This window comes from Phyllobates terribilis, unplaced genomic scaffold (assembly GCF_046119375.1).
Source record: "Phyllobates terribilis strain yellow unplaced genomic scaffold, ASM4611937v1 Scaffold_4__5_contigs__length_816908805, whole genome shotgun sequence".
NCBI lineage: Eukaryota > Metazoa > Chordata > Amphibia > Anura > Dendrobatidae > Phyllobates > Phyllobates terribilis.
Genome location: NW_027362764.1, coordinates 224717736 through 224734203, shown reverse-complemented (window position 1 = coordinate 224734203; position 16468 = coordinate 224717736). Strand labels below are relative to the sequence as shown.

Below are 16468 nucleotides of genomic sequence, written 5' to 3'. Positions count from 1 at the left end.
TAGCCGCCCCAGGAAGCAGCTCAATGGGACAGTCATAATGCCTATGTGGAGGAAGCTGATCTGCTTTCTTCTTGTCACAGATGTCAGAGAATGCTTTATATGCTGAAGGTAAAGTGAATATCTGTACAGTAGATTTTGTATCGGTGGACTCAGGGACAGCTTCAGTTATCGTTGGGCTGCTCCTAGTCGGAAAAGTAATCTCCTTGGTCTCCTAGTTGATAGTCGGGTTCTGAGAACGCAACCAAGCGATGCCTAAAATCACAGGGAAATGAGGAGAAGAAATTAACAAGAAAGAAAGTTGCTCCTGATGATTAGGCTCCAACAAAATCTTAAGAGGTACAGTCTCCTGATCCACAGGCCCAGAGATTAAAGGTGACCCATCCACTGTTTCCATGGTAATTGGAGAGGCTCTTCACTGTATCTCAATACCATGTTTTTGGGCAAATGTAATGTCCATAAAGTTGCCCCCTGCACCAGAGTCAATCATAGCTGCACTGGAAATCCACTGCCCTGAAAACAGGATCTTAATAGGGAGTGAACAGTGAGAGTTCTTTCCTTCAACTCCTTGGGAGGTGTAGTTATAGAGAGAGAATGGAATACAGCATTTAATGGCAGGCTACATTCAGAGATGTCAGATTCATCATCGGTGTTATCATACTCTCCTACCGCTGCTAACACTTTGTTAGGCCGCTTAGGACAGTTGATTAGGAAGTGGTCAGATTGGCCGCAGTAGAAACATAGCCTCTCTCGCAGGCGGTGCTCCCGGCGCTCATTACTCTCACGCCTCTGCACAGAATCAATTTGCATGGGCGCTTCTTCTACCTTCCGAGATGTTTTACCTGCAGGCTATTTGGGAGGAAGGGAAAAGTTAGACATACGATTAAATACAGCCAATTTCTCCTGCCTACGTTCAATAAGGCGTATGTCTATGCTTACACAATGCTGTATAAACATTTCTAGCTCTTGTGGTGACTCAGAGCAGGCCAATTCATCTTTTACAATGCTAGACAGACCTCTCTTAAAAATAGGTAAATTGTGCATAACTGTCTCAATTGGTATCTACCGCTAATCTCCTAAATTCAGTAGCATATTCAATAACAGAACGTTTACCCTGGCGTAAAGATAGTAAAGCAGACTCAGCGGTTGCACAGCGGTTAGGGTCATCAAACATTAATGCCATAGTGGCTAAGAAATCATCCAAATTATTTAACCGTGGATCACGAGACTCGATCATCGGATTCGCCCAGACGAGTACTCGTGAGGTCAGCAGCATAATTACACACAATACCTTAGATCTATCAGTAAGGAAGCGGTCAGCATGTACATCAAAATATAGCATACACTGATTCACAAAGCCACAAAATTTGTCACGTTCACCATTAAATCTGAACGGAGGCAACTTAGGTGGGCTAGCTGGTGGCGGTATCCCAGAAGGTAAAGTCACTTGTGCCGCCATTTGAGTACTAATGTCCTGGAAAGCCTATCCGTACTGGGAGTCCAAGCCCGCAAGTTTGTTTTCCTGGGCCGCCATTCGGGTATTTAAGTCCTGTAAAGTTTGTCCAAATGCTTGTTCATTACGTTCAATGCCTCCAAGTTTCTTTTGCAGACCTTCCACCTCCTTCTGAAGAGATCTAATTACGGAATACACCTGCTCCAATTTGCTTTCTGCAGACATTGTTCCAGCAGACTCCTTATTTTTGGGCTAGAGTATCCTGTAATAATTATAATGGATACCACAGGAGTCTTTTTGCGTGGAACAAAGATACAACAGAACACAGCTTAGAGGTGTCAAAGTGTATATTATAAACACATGGTGTTTCAAACAAGTGCAAACAAAAACTCAAAGTCCATAAACACTCAGGGGAAAATGCAATCAGCAGAGCAGTCTGTAAAGCGCAGTTCACACTAGAGGATGTTAAAAAACAAGGAAGTCTTTATCAAGTCCATACACAAATATATATATATAGATGCAAGGGAGTCCAAGCAATATATATTAGATAATAAAGGGAGGCCTGGGTAGAAAGTCTCAGATAATGCAGCACAGTCCCGTGCTCTAAATGCAATCAGCAAAGCAATCTGTAAAGCACAGTTCACACTAGTGGATGCTAGAAAACAAGGAAGTCTTTATCAAGTCCACGCAAGGAAGTCCATATAATATATATGTTAGATAATCCAGGGAGGCCTGGGTAGGAAGTCCCTGATAGTGCAGCACAGTCCCGTGCTCTGCAGCTATCTAATGCAGGTGAGTCAGAGCAGAAACCAGCTTACTTGTTAGCAGAATGCAGGTGAAGACAGAGGCTCAGAGGTAGCATCAGGAGCAGCCAGGAGAAGGAGGAATACAGGTAACAACTGAATGCAGCAGAATCTCTGAGAGCAGGTAATAGAAGAGCCACACAAGTCTGCAGGGCAGAGCAGGAAACTAGGAAACCACCAGGAACAAGTCACAGGCAGAATACTCTAGCACTGATTAGAGGCTGGGGTGGAATTATAAAGCAGGAAGACAAGGGGCACATGAGACAAAAGACACCATCTTGAAAGAGGGCAAAAATGGCCAAAATGTAATTAAAAATATTCGCAGTCCTGACAGCCACTCTGCATCTACAGTCACTTCGAGGTCTGATTGCCTTGTTTTTGGATTTTAACAGTGTACATTGGTTTCTCATTTTGGATTTTATAAGTTGTTTCGGACTTATATAATCCAAAACAAGTTTTTTTTGTTGAGTTTTTGAAGCAGAAACTGAATGGAAACACTCCAAATTTTTCTAAAAAAACCCTCCAAACTCCTTAAAAACTTGGAGTTTCTACTTCAAAAACTTAGCATAAACATTCAGTGTGCACATACCCATATGGTATGTTCACACAACATCTTTTTAGGTGGGACCGCCTGAAAAAACGCTAAAGAAATTATCAAAAGAATGAACATATGCATTACAATGTCAAGGTGACTTGTTCAAATGTTCAGTCTTTTGAACTTCTTTTAATCACTTCAAGTTTCCAAAGAAGTGGTTTAAAGAAATGACCTCACCATTCTTGAAGCTGCTTGCTGATCAATAATTTTTTTCAAAATGTCATTAAGACGCCACCTTCGAAAATGCCAAAGAAAAACTATCAGAATGTCCTGAAACATCTTCCTCTGGCAAAACTCAACGAATATGCCAGTGTCTAAACAACGTTGTGTGCAGTCTGAGAACAGAAGTCAGTTGACTGATGGATGTAAAGCTCCCCAGTGGTATGGATAAAATCTGTCAGTCTAACATTACTCTGGCCCCAGAAATGCCAGGCTAAACAAACTATACATATCTGACATGACAAACCACCCTAAGCATTTCTAATGCTACCCAAGCTTTGACAATGTCAAGGATTTTTGTTAGGTAGTGAAAAAAATTAAACTGCTAAAAAATTCTTGTTATTTGAGCTGTCATAGAAAGAGAGGTTTATGTACTGTATAATTTAAATGCATCCTATTATACATACAGTAAATTGTTTGATTGTGATTGGTTTTGTGAAAGTTGGGAATTACTTCTTGCTAAGAGCATTGAATTATAATGGATTCATGCAGGAGACTATACTTTGGAGCTCCGTTAAGTGTATTCATAGCTCATTGTTATTCCTTGAGTAATGGAAAATGCAACCGAAGTAAGGCATGGATCACTGCTCGCAGTAAGCCAGATCCTGACAATATATGAATTATGTAACTAGTTCTAACTAGTCTATGTATTTCATTGGCATTCAAAGTGTGTAAGGCTCTGTTCACATGGCTGTTCAGACATTCTGTTTTTGGGACAGATAAATAGAATAAGTGATCAGTTGCTTCAGTTGTGCAAATTGAGGAGCCTCATTAATTTTTATGGAGTCCATTTGGTGTCTGTTTTTTGTTAAAAAAAGAAGTCCTGCACCTCTGCTTTCATTTGCCTAACTGATGCAACAGATCACTTATTCCATTTGTCTGTTCCAAAAATGGGAGCGGCAAATGGAATGTCTGCATGGACATTTGAACAGAGCTTAAACTTACACCATGTTAACAACACAGTGTGACTATTTAAAGAGTAGAAAGATTAAAAAGTTTCTCTACTAGAAATACCATTTCAGAATATTAATTTTATGTTAGGAACACTGTGTGAATAAGGTCTAAAGCTGGTCAGATTTTCACTAAGGCCATGGCCCCACTATCGGTATTTGGTCAGTATTCGGTCAGTATTTTTTCTCAGGAGTGTGGGTTAAAGTCAGGTGAGGAACAATCAGAGAAAAGGTATAATAGAAACTCCTGGTTTTGGCTTCCACTCCTGAGAAAAAATACTGACCGAATACTGACCAAATACTGATAGTGGGGCCGTGGCCTAAGGCTAGATTTCCACAGCAACCTAGTATTGCCCATGAACCACAGTAAAATTATGGAAAAACTGTCACCTTACTGTATCTCTATGGTAAAGAAACTTTGCAAACCTTTATATTCTAAAATGCTGATCCAGAGGAAGTCGAGAACTCCATGAAGCAGATGCTGAAATTCCTTCCTCACTCCACTTATGGAAATCAGACTAATTCCCTGAAACAATGTCCCATCACAGAATCTAGTTCCCATAACCTGCAATATTATATTTTCTCAAGATAGGCATCCAGGCCTTTCCTGAACATTTTTAGTAAATCAACCATTACAACATCACGTGGCAGAGAGTTTTATAATCTAACTGCTCTCACTGTAAATAATTTGCGATTATGATTAAACCTTCTTTCCTATAGAAGTAGAGGATGCCCCCTTGTCCCAGTTGCAGGCCTAAGTGTAAAAAGATCATTAGAAAGATCTCTGTATAGTCTCCTCATATATTTGTACATTCTAATAAGGACGCCCCTAAGCATTTATTTTTCCAAACTGAATAACCCCAAGTTTGATAACTTGTATTGGTATTACAGTTCACCTATTTCCTTAATTACCTCAGTCGCTCTTCTCTGCACCTGCTCTACTTCAACTATGCCTGTCTTATTCACTGGGGCCCAAAATTGTACACATTATTTTAAGTGTGACTTGCTTGAAGGCAAAACTATGTCTTGTCATGAGCTTCTATGCTTTTTTTAATGCATCCAATAATTTTATTTGTCTTGGCAGCAGTAGTCTAGTATTGGTCACTAAAATTTGCGGTCCACCAATACACCCAAGCCTTTTGCAGTGATAGTTTTATCCAGTGTTCTGTTATTTATTACATGCTTGTTCATTTTATTTCCTCTGCCCAAGTGCATGAATTTACATTTATCTACATTAAACTTCAATTGCCATTTCTCAGCTCAGGCCTCCAGCTTACATAAACTCCTCTGTAATGTTAATTTATCTTCCTCTGTATTGATTATCTAGTATCGAGTTTATTATCATGTGCAAATATTGTCATTTTACTCTATATGCCCCCTAGAAAGTCATTAATAAATATGTTAAAAAGAAGAGGGCCCATTACTGATCCCTGGGGTTTCTTAGTGTTAAATGTGACTCAATAACTGTTCTCCATTAATAACTACCAAAAAAGGAAAACAAAGGGGAATATGGGGTAAAGGTATAGTCAGCTCCCCAAACGTTGATTAACAGTCTTCATCTGTTAGGCAGTGCACGGAGCCATCCCAGTCTCGGATGTAGAGACAAATAGCAGAAGAACAAGAAAATCCTCCAGTGGTAGCCAAAAATATAGAGGAGTGAAGTTTATTGTTCACATTAAAAACTGTAGTAACAGGTTACCAAATGAGATCCAATAGACATAGGAGAAATAGACCAACTAGTTTCAGCTTAACGCCTTAATCATGGTACTCCCGGCTTCAGCCCTGCCGTGTGTAATCGGATGATCGCAGCTTCTTGTCTCCCATGGAGACTATTGAAGTTAGTGAAAAGTAAAAAAAAATGTTTTTAAAAATATTTAAAAAAATAAAAAAAATATAAAAGTTCAAATCACCTCCCTTTCGCCTCATTGAAAACAAAACAATAAAAAAAAATCAGATATACACATATTTGGTATCGCCGCATTCAGAAACTCCCGATCTGTCAATATAAAAAAATAATTAATCCAATCGGTAAACGGCGTAACGAGAAATGAAATCAAAATGCCAGAATTAGTTTTTTTTGGTTGCTGCAACATTTCTATAAAATGCAATAACAGTCGATCAAAAGATCGTACCTACCCGAGAATGATATTAATAGAAGCACCAGCTCGGCGCGCAAAAAATAAGCCCTCACCTAGCCCCAGATCTCAAAAAATGGAGACGCTATGGGTCTCCGAATATGGCGATTTTTTTTGCAAACTTTTAATTTTCATTCAACACTTAAAAAAACAAAAACCTATACATGTTTGGTATCTACAAACACATAATGACCTGGAGAATCATAATGGTAGGTCAGTTTTAGCATTTAGTGGACATGGTAAAAAAAAATGTTTGAAATTACACTTTTTTTGCAATTTCACTGCACTTTGAATTTTTTCACATTTTCCAGTACATGATATGGTAAAATCAATGGTGTCATTCAAAGTACAACTCGTCCTGCAAAAAACAAGCCCTCACATGGCCATATTGATGGAAAAATAAAAAAGTTATGTCTTTGGGAGGACGGGAGCAAAAATCAAAAACGCAAAAACGGAAAAACCCAAGGTTGTAAAGGGGTTCAATGGAGTAGTCCCTTCCCCATTCAAACACCATTTTCATTCATTCATCCCAGGTCACAGTCTACACTACCTTCCTCTCCTTTATAGTAACTGCCCTCCCACCTGTCCCTAGTTTAAACACTTCTCCAACCTTTTAGCCATTCTTTTCTCCAGCTCAGCTGCACCCACCCATTGTGGTGCAGCCCATCCTTCAGTAGAACCTATGAAAAGCAAAGAGAGGGGGAATGGTGCTCCTTAGTGCATTATTGTGAGCAATAAGAACAAAATAAATACAGAAGCTGTCCTCTCACCTAGTGGAGTTGCACTATGAGTATGTCACTATTGTAGAAGTGTCACTGGCTATAGTTTCTACGGTAGATACACCGGTACAGCCAACATCGACTGCAATGGTTTTCTGAGTGTGGTGTTCGTCTGGAGGATTAAACCATCATAAGCAAGGTGAGTATATTGAACTTGGTGCTTTATTAGGATAAACTGCAATGCATTTCGATTCCAAACTCAGGAATCTTCCTCAGGCTTAAAAACACATCTGTTCGATTCAAAATATAAACTATCTGACCTCCGACACATGTTTTGGGGGGTTTGCCCCCACTGCAGTTTTATCCTAATAAAGCACAAAGTTCTATATACTCACCTTGCTTATGATGGTTTAACGAACACCACACTTTGACGACTATTGCAGTCTGTGTTAACTGTACCTGTGTATCTACCATTGAAACTATAGCCAACAGAGAAGTTATACCAGTTCTTAAGGAACCTGAAATCATCCTTCTTATACCAATTCCAGAGCCACTTATTGACATCCATAATCTCCCACTGCCTCTCTGGCATGGCTCGTAGTACAGGTAGTATTTCAGAGAATACTATCTTTGAGGTCCTTGCTTTAAGTTTATGGCCTAAATCCATGAAATCATTAAGTACCTTCCACCTACCTCTAACTTTGCCATTGGTGCCGATGTGTACCATGACCGCTGGAGTCCTCTCCATCCCCTCCCTGCAATCTATCAACCCAATTTGCAATGTGTCAAACTCGAGCACCAAGAAAACAATACAACGTTCGATGATCCCAGACTTTGTGACAGATTGTCCTAATTATTGAATCCCTCACTAACAGCATCTGTCTGGCCTGCCCTGCACTCCTATTCCCCTCCTTACTGGAGCAGACACTCCCCTGGCTTTCAGAGGACTTGTCTTTATACAGCAGTGCTACCCTATACTGACACCTCTTTCATCTGTCAACTTAGCAACTTGTTGGGGTGTGCCAAATCTGGACTAGCCTCCTTGGCACTCTTCCCTCTACCCTGCCTTCTAACAGTCACCCAGCTAGCTGTCGCACTGTCCTGCAGCTCTACAATAGATACTCCCCCACATCTACCCAGTGAAAGTGAGCAGTAAACTACTTTCCATGTTGTCAATAGATCTCAGTGTTCCAAGTTCTTCATTTAGGCCATGGCTCCACTATCAGTATTTGGTCAGTATTCAGTCAGTATTTTTTCTCAGGAGAGGGAGCCAAAACAAGGAGTTGGGTGATAAATGCAGAATTGGTGCACTTGTTTCTATTATACCTTTTCTCTGATTGTTCCTCACCTGGTTTTTGCTCCCACTCCTGAGAAAAAATACTGATGGAATGCTGACTAAATACTGATAGTGGGTCCGTGGCCTTAGATCCATTAACTGAACTTCCAAATTCTCAACATACACACATCTTGCACAGCAGTATGCACCCCCAAAAAAGCTGTTCAAAGATTGCATACATGAAACATAAAGTATACTGGATGCCATTGTTGATAATGGAGCACATTTTACTAGTGTGATGACATAAAACAGGAATATAGACAAGTAAATAAAAACAGTGAACTAATACCTCCCTTCCCTGGTAAATTCCTTAGTCACTGAATCTAGAATCACAAGTCACACATTTTTTTGCTCTTTTATATAGTGTCATTAATACCACAGCGCTTTACAGACATCATTATTAGTGTTGAGCGAGTATGTTCTGTCCGAGTATGCTCGGACGAGCACCGAGTAGTTACAGCTGCTCGGTGATATGTTTGAATTGCTCCCATGTGCATGATTTGCGACTGTTTGACAGTTTTAATACATGTGAGGAATGTCTATTTCTTACACATTCCTCACATGTAATAAAGCTGTCAAACAGTTGCAAATCATGCACACAGGAGTGATTCAAACATATCACCAAGCAGCTGTATATACTCAGAGCTCAGCCCGAGCATACTTGGAGCAGAACATACTTGCTCAACACTAATCATTATCGCTGTCCCCATTGGGGCTCACAATCTAGATTCTGTACCAGTATGGCTTTGGAGTGTGGGAGGAGTCCAGAATAATAATCCCATGCAAACACAGGGAGAACATACAAACTCCTTGCAGATGTTGTCCTTGTTTAGATTTGAACCCAGGATCCCAGCTCTGCAAGGCTGTAGTGCTAACCACTGAGCCACCGTGCTGCCCTAACACAAGCTACACATAGAACAAGCTACTCACATGCTCAATCACTCGATTTTTCAGACACTTTTAATGATAATTTTCCTTAGCTGCACTATAACTTGCAACTCTTTTTTTATTGCTGTCATGCAGATAAAACACAGTGATAATGTGTCACAAAAGCTAAAATTCTAAAAGGGCCAAGAGTGGAGTCAAGTAAAATGTGTTTATTGATGATACTGTTTGTTAATGCCAACGAGTGGCAATGAGTATATGCTAACCAGATACAGCTATTATATGCATTTTATTTTAACACAATGGTTATTACAAGTGATATATCTTATTTACAGAAATGGATCAAATTTAAAAGGGACTTTGAAAATTTTAAGACAGCATGCATACCATGGGAAATGAAGATCAAAGAGGTGGAAAGTATGTGACATTCTGCATAAAAACACATTTTAGTCTTTATGTTCTCTTTATAACTATATACTAGGTTTTTAAATTTCTTACAATCAGACAGTCTTGTTGCAGAGCATAAACTGGCTATGTGCACTGTGGAGTCTTTTTGTGGCGTGTTTGGAGCAGAAACTGGGCAGAACATAAAAGTTTTTGAGGAATTTTGAGATTCGGAGAAGTTCTGCTCAGTTTTGCTCCAACAACTTCTCTAAAATCTCCATGTTCACGTAAAAACAGAAACTCTAAGTATTTGAGGACTTTTGAGTTTTTGTGAAAGTTTTGGAGAGTCTCTACTCAGTTTCTGCTCCAAAAACTCCTTAAAAAACTCAGTTTACAATTACCATTACGGCATCTTATTCAGGTGCCTGACCCAGTTGAAAGAGTACTCAATAAATATAAAAAAGAATAAACCTTTGAGCTGCAATGTCAGGTTTCTAAAGGAAGTGACCAGTCTGCTTGGAAACCACTCATTAGTTTAAAAAAAAGCTGCTGGTGGCAAAGCCTCTATATCATAGCACTGCTATGTATAGCACAAGCGATCGGATGATCGCAGCTTCAAGGCTCCTAAGGAGACTATTCAATAAAGTAAAAAGTTTTTATAAATTAAAAAATCACAAAAGACAAACGTTCAAATTGCCCCATTGTAAATAAAACAATAAAATAAAACACATATTTGGTATCTCTGCATTCAGAAATGTCCTATCTATCAAAAAATAAAGTAAATTAGTCCAATCGGTAAAAGACGTAACGAAACAAAGAATTGAAATGCCAGAATTACGATTTTTGGCCGCCGCAACATTGCAATAAAATGCTATAAGAGGCGATCAAAACATTATATTTACACCAAGATTATGTCAGTAAAAACATCAGATCATGGCACAAAAAATAAGCCATTACCCAGCCCCAGGTCCTGAAAAATGCTAATGCTACAGGTCTCGGAAATTGGAGACAAATGAAACATTTTTTTTTCATACAAATTTTGGAAGTTTGTTTTCACCACTTAAATATAAAAGAAACTATACATGTTTGGTATCTGCATACTCGTACTGACCTGGGAATCATATTGTCATGTCAGTTTTACCATATAGTGAACATGGTAAATAAAAACCCCAAAAATACAATTGTGGAATTGCACTAAAATGAAAAAATGGAAAATGGCCATGGCATGAAGGGGTTAATGTGTTTTTTTACAGGATGGTGAAACATTGTGTTTAATTATGTATCATAACAAATTTTGTAATTGTGTTAATTTACGTTACTTACCAATTGCCTTTTTCACATTTTCTAGCACTGCTCTGGTCCTCTTATGACTCACATGACTGAAATTTCAAGTTGCCGGATAACACTGGTGTTTATTAGTGTTGAGCGAACATGCTCGACACTGCTCGGTACTCGCCCGAGCATCACGCTACTCGGGATGTTCGGCGAGCACCGAGCATTTCCGGGTTACTCGGGCGGGAGCTCGGGTCTCCGCCCTGCATGTTTGGCGCTCTTTACAGAGCCAATGAACATGCAGGGATTGCCAGCCAGTCACTGTAATGCCGCAGCCATGTTGGTTGTGGGCATTACAGTGATTGGCTGGCCGCACAGCATCACCTCGAGTATTTAAAACCGGGCGCCGCCATCTTGGACACAGTTGCTCCGGATCAGACAGTGTAGGGACAGCGCTGCTGATTTAGGGAGAGCTATAAACTGCGAAATAGTTAGTGTAGGGTCTGTAAAGGCTGCCAGATCAAACAAACAGTCCTTCTCAGGGCTAATATCCATCCCAGATATTAGGCAGGCATGCTGTATAGGAGACAAAGTGGTTATACCAGCAAACGCTGCATTACAGTCCTGTGTGCTGCTCCTGTTGCTAAAATTCCCAGTGTGGTTTTGCAGTTCCACGGGTCAAATCTCTGTACTATCCAGTTTTGGGCCTTTGGTATCTAAAAAAAACCCAGTTTGAGTGTGTCGCTCACTGTTCAGCCGCAAATCTATATATTTAAAAAAGTATGGTATACCCCAGTAAACAATAACTGTGGTTTTGCCATCCCACGGTAAAATATCTCTATTATTCAGGTTTTGGTATATTTTCCGTAAAGAAAAACAGTAGTGTCTCCTGACTGTTGTGACACAAAAATGTATCTGTTGAAAATAGTCTGGCGTAGGCCCGACAAATCCCAGTGTGGTTTTGCAGTTCCACGGGTCAAATCTCTGTACTATCCAGTTTTGGGCCTTTGGTATCTAAAAATAAACAGTTTGAGTGTGTCGCTCACTGTTCAGCCGCAAATCTATAGATTTAAAAAAGTCTGGTATACCCCAGTAAACAATAACTGTGGTTTTGCCATCCCACGGTAAAAAATCTCTATTATTCAGGTTTTGGTATTTTTTAAGTAAAGAAAAACAGTAATAGTTTCTCCCTGATTGTTCAGATTGTTTTAAAGAGTCGGGTGTAGGCCAGAGAAACAGAACTGTGGTTTTACTCTTCCACGGTTCTAATGAACTTTCTATTACCCTTTTTCCATTGATAGTGCAAGTGTAAGCTATTTTACTTCCTTTACAATGGGCAAGGCACGTGGCAAGGGACGTGGAAGTGGACGTTCTGGTGATGGTTTGTGCAGAGGACCGGGCTGTGGCCAAGGTGAAAATGTGCCACAACCAACAGCCACATCTTCTCGCTCCCACTTCTTGACCGAATTACTAGGGAAGCACAGAACAACACCAGTATTGAGAACTGATCAGTGTGAACAGGTTATTAATTGGATAGCAGATAATACTTCCAGCTACCTGGACACCACCACCTCCGGTCTGTCTTCCACACGGTCAACTCTTAGTAGCCGTGAGTCTCGACCGCATACTCCTCCTCACCCTGATGCTCCTTCCTCCCACCATGCCGAGTGTCGTCAGACAGCAATTAATCCCACACTTGGACACTCTGAAGAGCTGTTCACTGGTCCATTTCCATATTTGTGCCCCTCGCCTGATACGCTTGAAGTGGTGGAAGAGGAGATCCCATGTAGAGATGCCCAAATATTTGAACAGCCACGGCCACAGGAAGTCGACGCTGGCAATTTGTCACAAGAGGTGGACGATGACGAGACACAATTGCCAGGAAGTGAGGAGGAGAGCATCGTGGTGCGCAAGTGGAAGAGGAGGAGGTGGTGGATGATCTAGTAACTGACCCAATGTGGCAGGAGGACATGCAGAGTGAGGCCAGCAGCGCACAGGGGGAGGGAGGCAGAGTACCCCAACAGGCAGGAAGAAGCAGTGTGGTGGCCATAGACAGAAGGCGGGCAACCGTTCCCCGTAACACCAACACGAGGGACGCTGCCAGTACAAGCGGTAGGTCTTCCAGAGTCTGGAATTTTTTTAAAGACCCTGCTGATATCCCCAAAAAGGCCATATGTTCCACCTGCCATGCCAGCATCAGCAGGGGTGACAAAACTACCAGCCTGACCACCACCAGAATGATCAGGCACATGGCAGCAAAGCACCCGACTTTGTGGAGCGAAACCCAGGGTCCACGACCAGTGTCAGCGGGTGTCACCACTGCTTCTTCCACTGTTGTGCGTGCAATAGAACCCCCTGTTGTGTGTGCAAGGCAATCCTCTGACCATACTGCATGTAAAGATGCCCCCTCCTCTCAGTCTTCACTTGTTATGGCAGTTTCTCAAGAAACAGCATCAACGTCCACGTCCACGTCCCACCGCAGCGTTCAATTGTCCATTTCCCAGACCTTTGAACGAAAGCGGAAATTTGCAGCTAACGCCCCACAGGCCACAGTCCTAAATTTGCACATTTCATGACTGCTTGCGTTGGAAATGCTGCCTTTTAGGCTGGTGGAGACGGAATACTTCCGCAATCTTATGGCGGTTGCCGTCCCTTGGTACTCGGTCCCCAGCCGACATTATTTTGCCCGGTGTGCCATCCCCGCACTACACAAGCACGAGTCCCAAAGCATCTGCCGTGCCCTCAACAACGCAGTTACTGGGAGAGTCCACCTGACAACGGACACGTGGACAAGTGCTTGTGGCCAGGGACAGTACATCTCTCTGACGGCACACTGGGTAAACATAGTGGAAGCCGGGACCCAGTCGGACCTTGCGACAGAACACATCCTCCCCACACTGAGGATTGCGGGCCCTATGTCAGTCATAGTTGCCCCCACAGTGTATAGCTCCTGTGCATCATCCTCCTCCTCCTCCTCATGTTCAGCCTCCATCTCAGATATCGCCACATCAGTTACAAGCTGGAAGCACTGCAGTAATGCCTCCGCCAAGCGGCAACAGGCTGTGCTGAAACTCATAAGCTTAGGTGAGAAACCTCACACTGCTTGTGAGTTGTGGACAGCTGTGAAAGAGCAGGCAGATCTGTGGCTGAGACCGCTGAACCTACATCCCGGCATGGTCGTGTGTGACAATGGCCGTAACCTGGTGGCGGCTCTGAGGCGAGGTGAGATCACACACGTACCATGCCTGGCTCATGTGCTTAACCTCGTGGTTCAGCGGTTTCTTAAATCGTACCCCGAGTTGCCAGATCTGCTCGTCAAAGTACGCCGCCTGTCAGCTCATTTTCGCAAGTCGGCTACAGCTTCCGCCGCCCTTGCTGTGTTGCAGCAGCGTTTGCAGCTTCCGGCACACCGACTGGTGTGTGATGTCCCCACACATTGGAACTCTACCCTCCACATGTTGCAAAGGATTTGTGAGCAGAAGAGAGCAGTTGTGGAGTACCAGATGCAACAAGACCGTCGATATTCAGGTCAGACTCCACACATAAGACCTCAGGAGTGGACCTGGATGTCTGACATATGTACCACCCTGACAAACTTTGAGGAAGCCACCAAAATGGTGAGTGGTGATGACACCATCATTAGTGTCAGCATCCCACTTGTCTGTCTTTTGCAACTCTCTCTGCAGAGAATTAAAGAGGAGGCATTGCAGCCAGAGTATGATGAGATGGATCAAGAAGCCGTAGTGCGCGAATACACACAGCCCAGCCTCATCTCATCCCAACGTGCATTGGGGGACAATGAGTGAGAGGAGGAGGAGGAGGAGGAGGAAGAACAGGAGCTGCTATCATGCGCTGTAGACGGTAGTACCTGTACAAGTGTCATACCGTCGGTTCAGCGTGGGTGGCCTGAGGACAGGGGGGAGGAGGAGGAGGAGGAAGAGGAGAGCATGGTTAGTCATGATCATGGTGAGGACACGGAAATCTTGCCCGTTACCAGCCTGGCACGCAGGGCAGACTTTATGTTACACTGCCTTAACCGTGACCCTCGCGTTGTCAAAATGTTGGGTGACAGTCATTACTGGTTGGTGACACTTTTAGACCCCCGCTACAAGGAGAACTTTCAGTCTCTTATTCCTGAGGTGGAGAGGTCTACAAAAATGGGGCAGTACCAGAAGGCCCTTGCTGCAGAACTCTTAAAAAAATTCCCATCTGAACACGCTAGCGGCAGAGGTCACAGTTCGTTGCCCAACAAAGGCGTACAGGCGAGAGAGATGCAACTCCAATCCAGCAGAGGCAGGGGAACACTGTCAACGTTCCTGGACAGATTTCTGACACCCGCCCAGCTTACAAGCCCTGAGGCGCGGGGTACTCTCACAAGGAGTGGAAAGTTTCAAACGATGGTGAGGGAGTACCTTGCCGACCGTACCAGCGTCCTCCGTGATTCCTCTGTGCCTTTTAATTAATGGGTATCCAAGCTGGACACTTGGAATGAACTCACTCTGTACGCCTTGGAGGTCCTGGCCTGCCCTGCCGCTAGCGTGTTATCGGAGCGTGTTTTTAGTGCCGCTGGGGGAATTATAACTGATAAGTGCACTCGCCTGTCAACTGACAATGCTGACAAGCTGACCCTTATCAAAATGAACAAGGGCTGGATTGGGACAGACTTCTCATCACCACCAAATGACAGCAGAGTAACATAAAGTCAAATCCACTGTGTTATTTCGGGAGGTGTATTCACATGCACCGCTTCACACCCACACATGGGTATACACTTCCTCATTTCGGCTGTTTTATGTTCTTCTCCTTATCCTCAGCCTCCACCACCACTATACCACCAGGGTGCCAGCATTGCAAGTTCCTCCATCCTTATTTTTGTCAGCTTTTGCTTGGAAGGCATAAGCAAAGACTGTGGGAGACCCACTCCCCAATAATGGGACTTATGTTTGTAATATGCTGTACTGCATGGCTCTTGTAAGGGGCATTGCAAGTTGCTCCGTGCTAATTTTTGGAAGATTTTGCTTGGAAGGCATAAACAAATCCTATGGGAGACCCACTCCACAATAATGGGACTTATATTTGTAATATACTGTACTGCATGGTTCTTGTAAGGGGCATTGCAAGTTGCTCTGTCCTAATTTTTGGAAGCTTTTGCTTGGAAGGCATAAGCAAATACTATGGGAGACCCACTCCCCAATAATGGGACTTATGTTTGTAATATGCTGTACTGCATGGCTCTTGTACGGGGCATTGCAACTTGCTCCGTCCTAATTTTTGGAAGCTTTTGCTTGGAAGGCATAAGCAAATACTATGGGAGATCCACTCCCCAATAATGGGACTTATGTTTGTAATATGCTGTACTGCATGGCTCTTGTAAGGGGCATTGCAAGTTGCTCCGTCCTAATTTTTGGAAGCTTTTGCTTGGAAGGCATAAGCAAATCCTATGGGAGACCCACTCCCCAATAATGGGACTTATGTTTGTAATATGCTGTACTGCATGGCTCTTGTAAGGGGCATTGCAAGTTGCTCCGTCCTAATTTTTGGAAGCTTTTGCTTGGAAGGCCTAAGCAAATCCTATGGGAGACCCACTCCCCAATAATGGGACTTATGTTTGTAATATGCTGTACTGCATGGTTCTTGTAAGGGGCATTGCAAGTTGCTCCGTCCTAATTTTTGGAAGCTTTTGCTTGGAAGGCATAAGCAAATCCTATGGGAGACCCACT

General features: G+C 42.7%; 1 protein-coding gene across 1 annotated transcript in view; it reads left to right on the top strand.

Annotated features, from left to right (window-relative positions):
- LOC141264640 (transmembrane channel-like protein 2) overlaps positions 1-16468 on the top strand; it is a gene marked incomplete at its 5' end in the record, with an annotated part of 316798 nt that overhangs the window by 43943 nt on the left and 256387 nt on the right. Inside the window, one exon of the mRNA XM_073676913.1 lies at positions 9428-9509. Within this exon, the coding sequence (XP_073533014.1) occupies positions 9428-9509 (82 nt within the window). The remainder of the gene's footprint in view (positions 1-9427; positions 9510-16468) is intronic.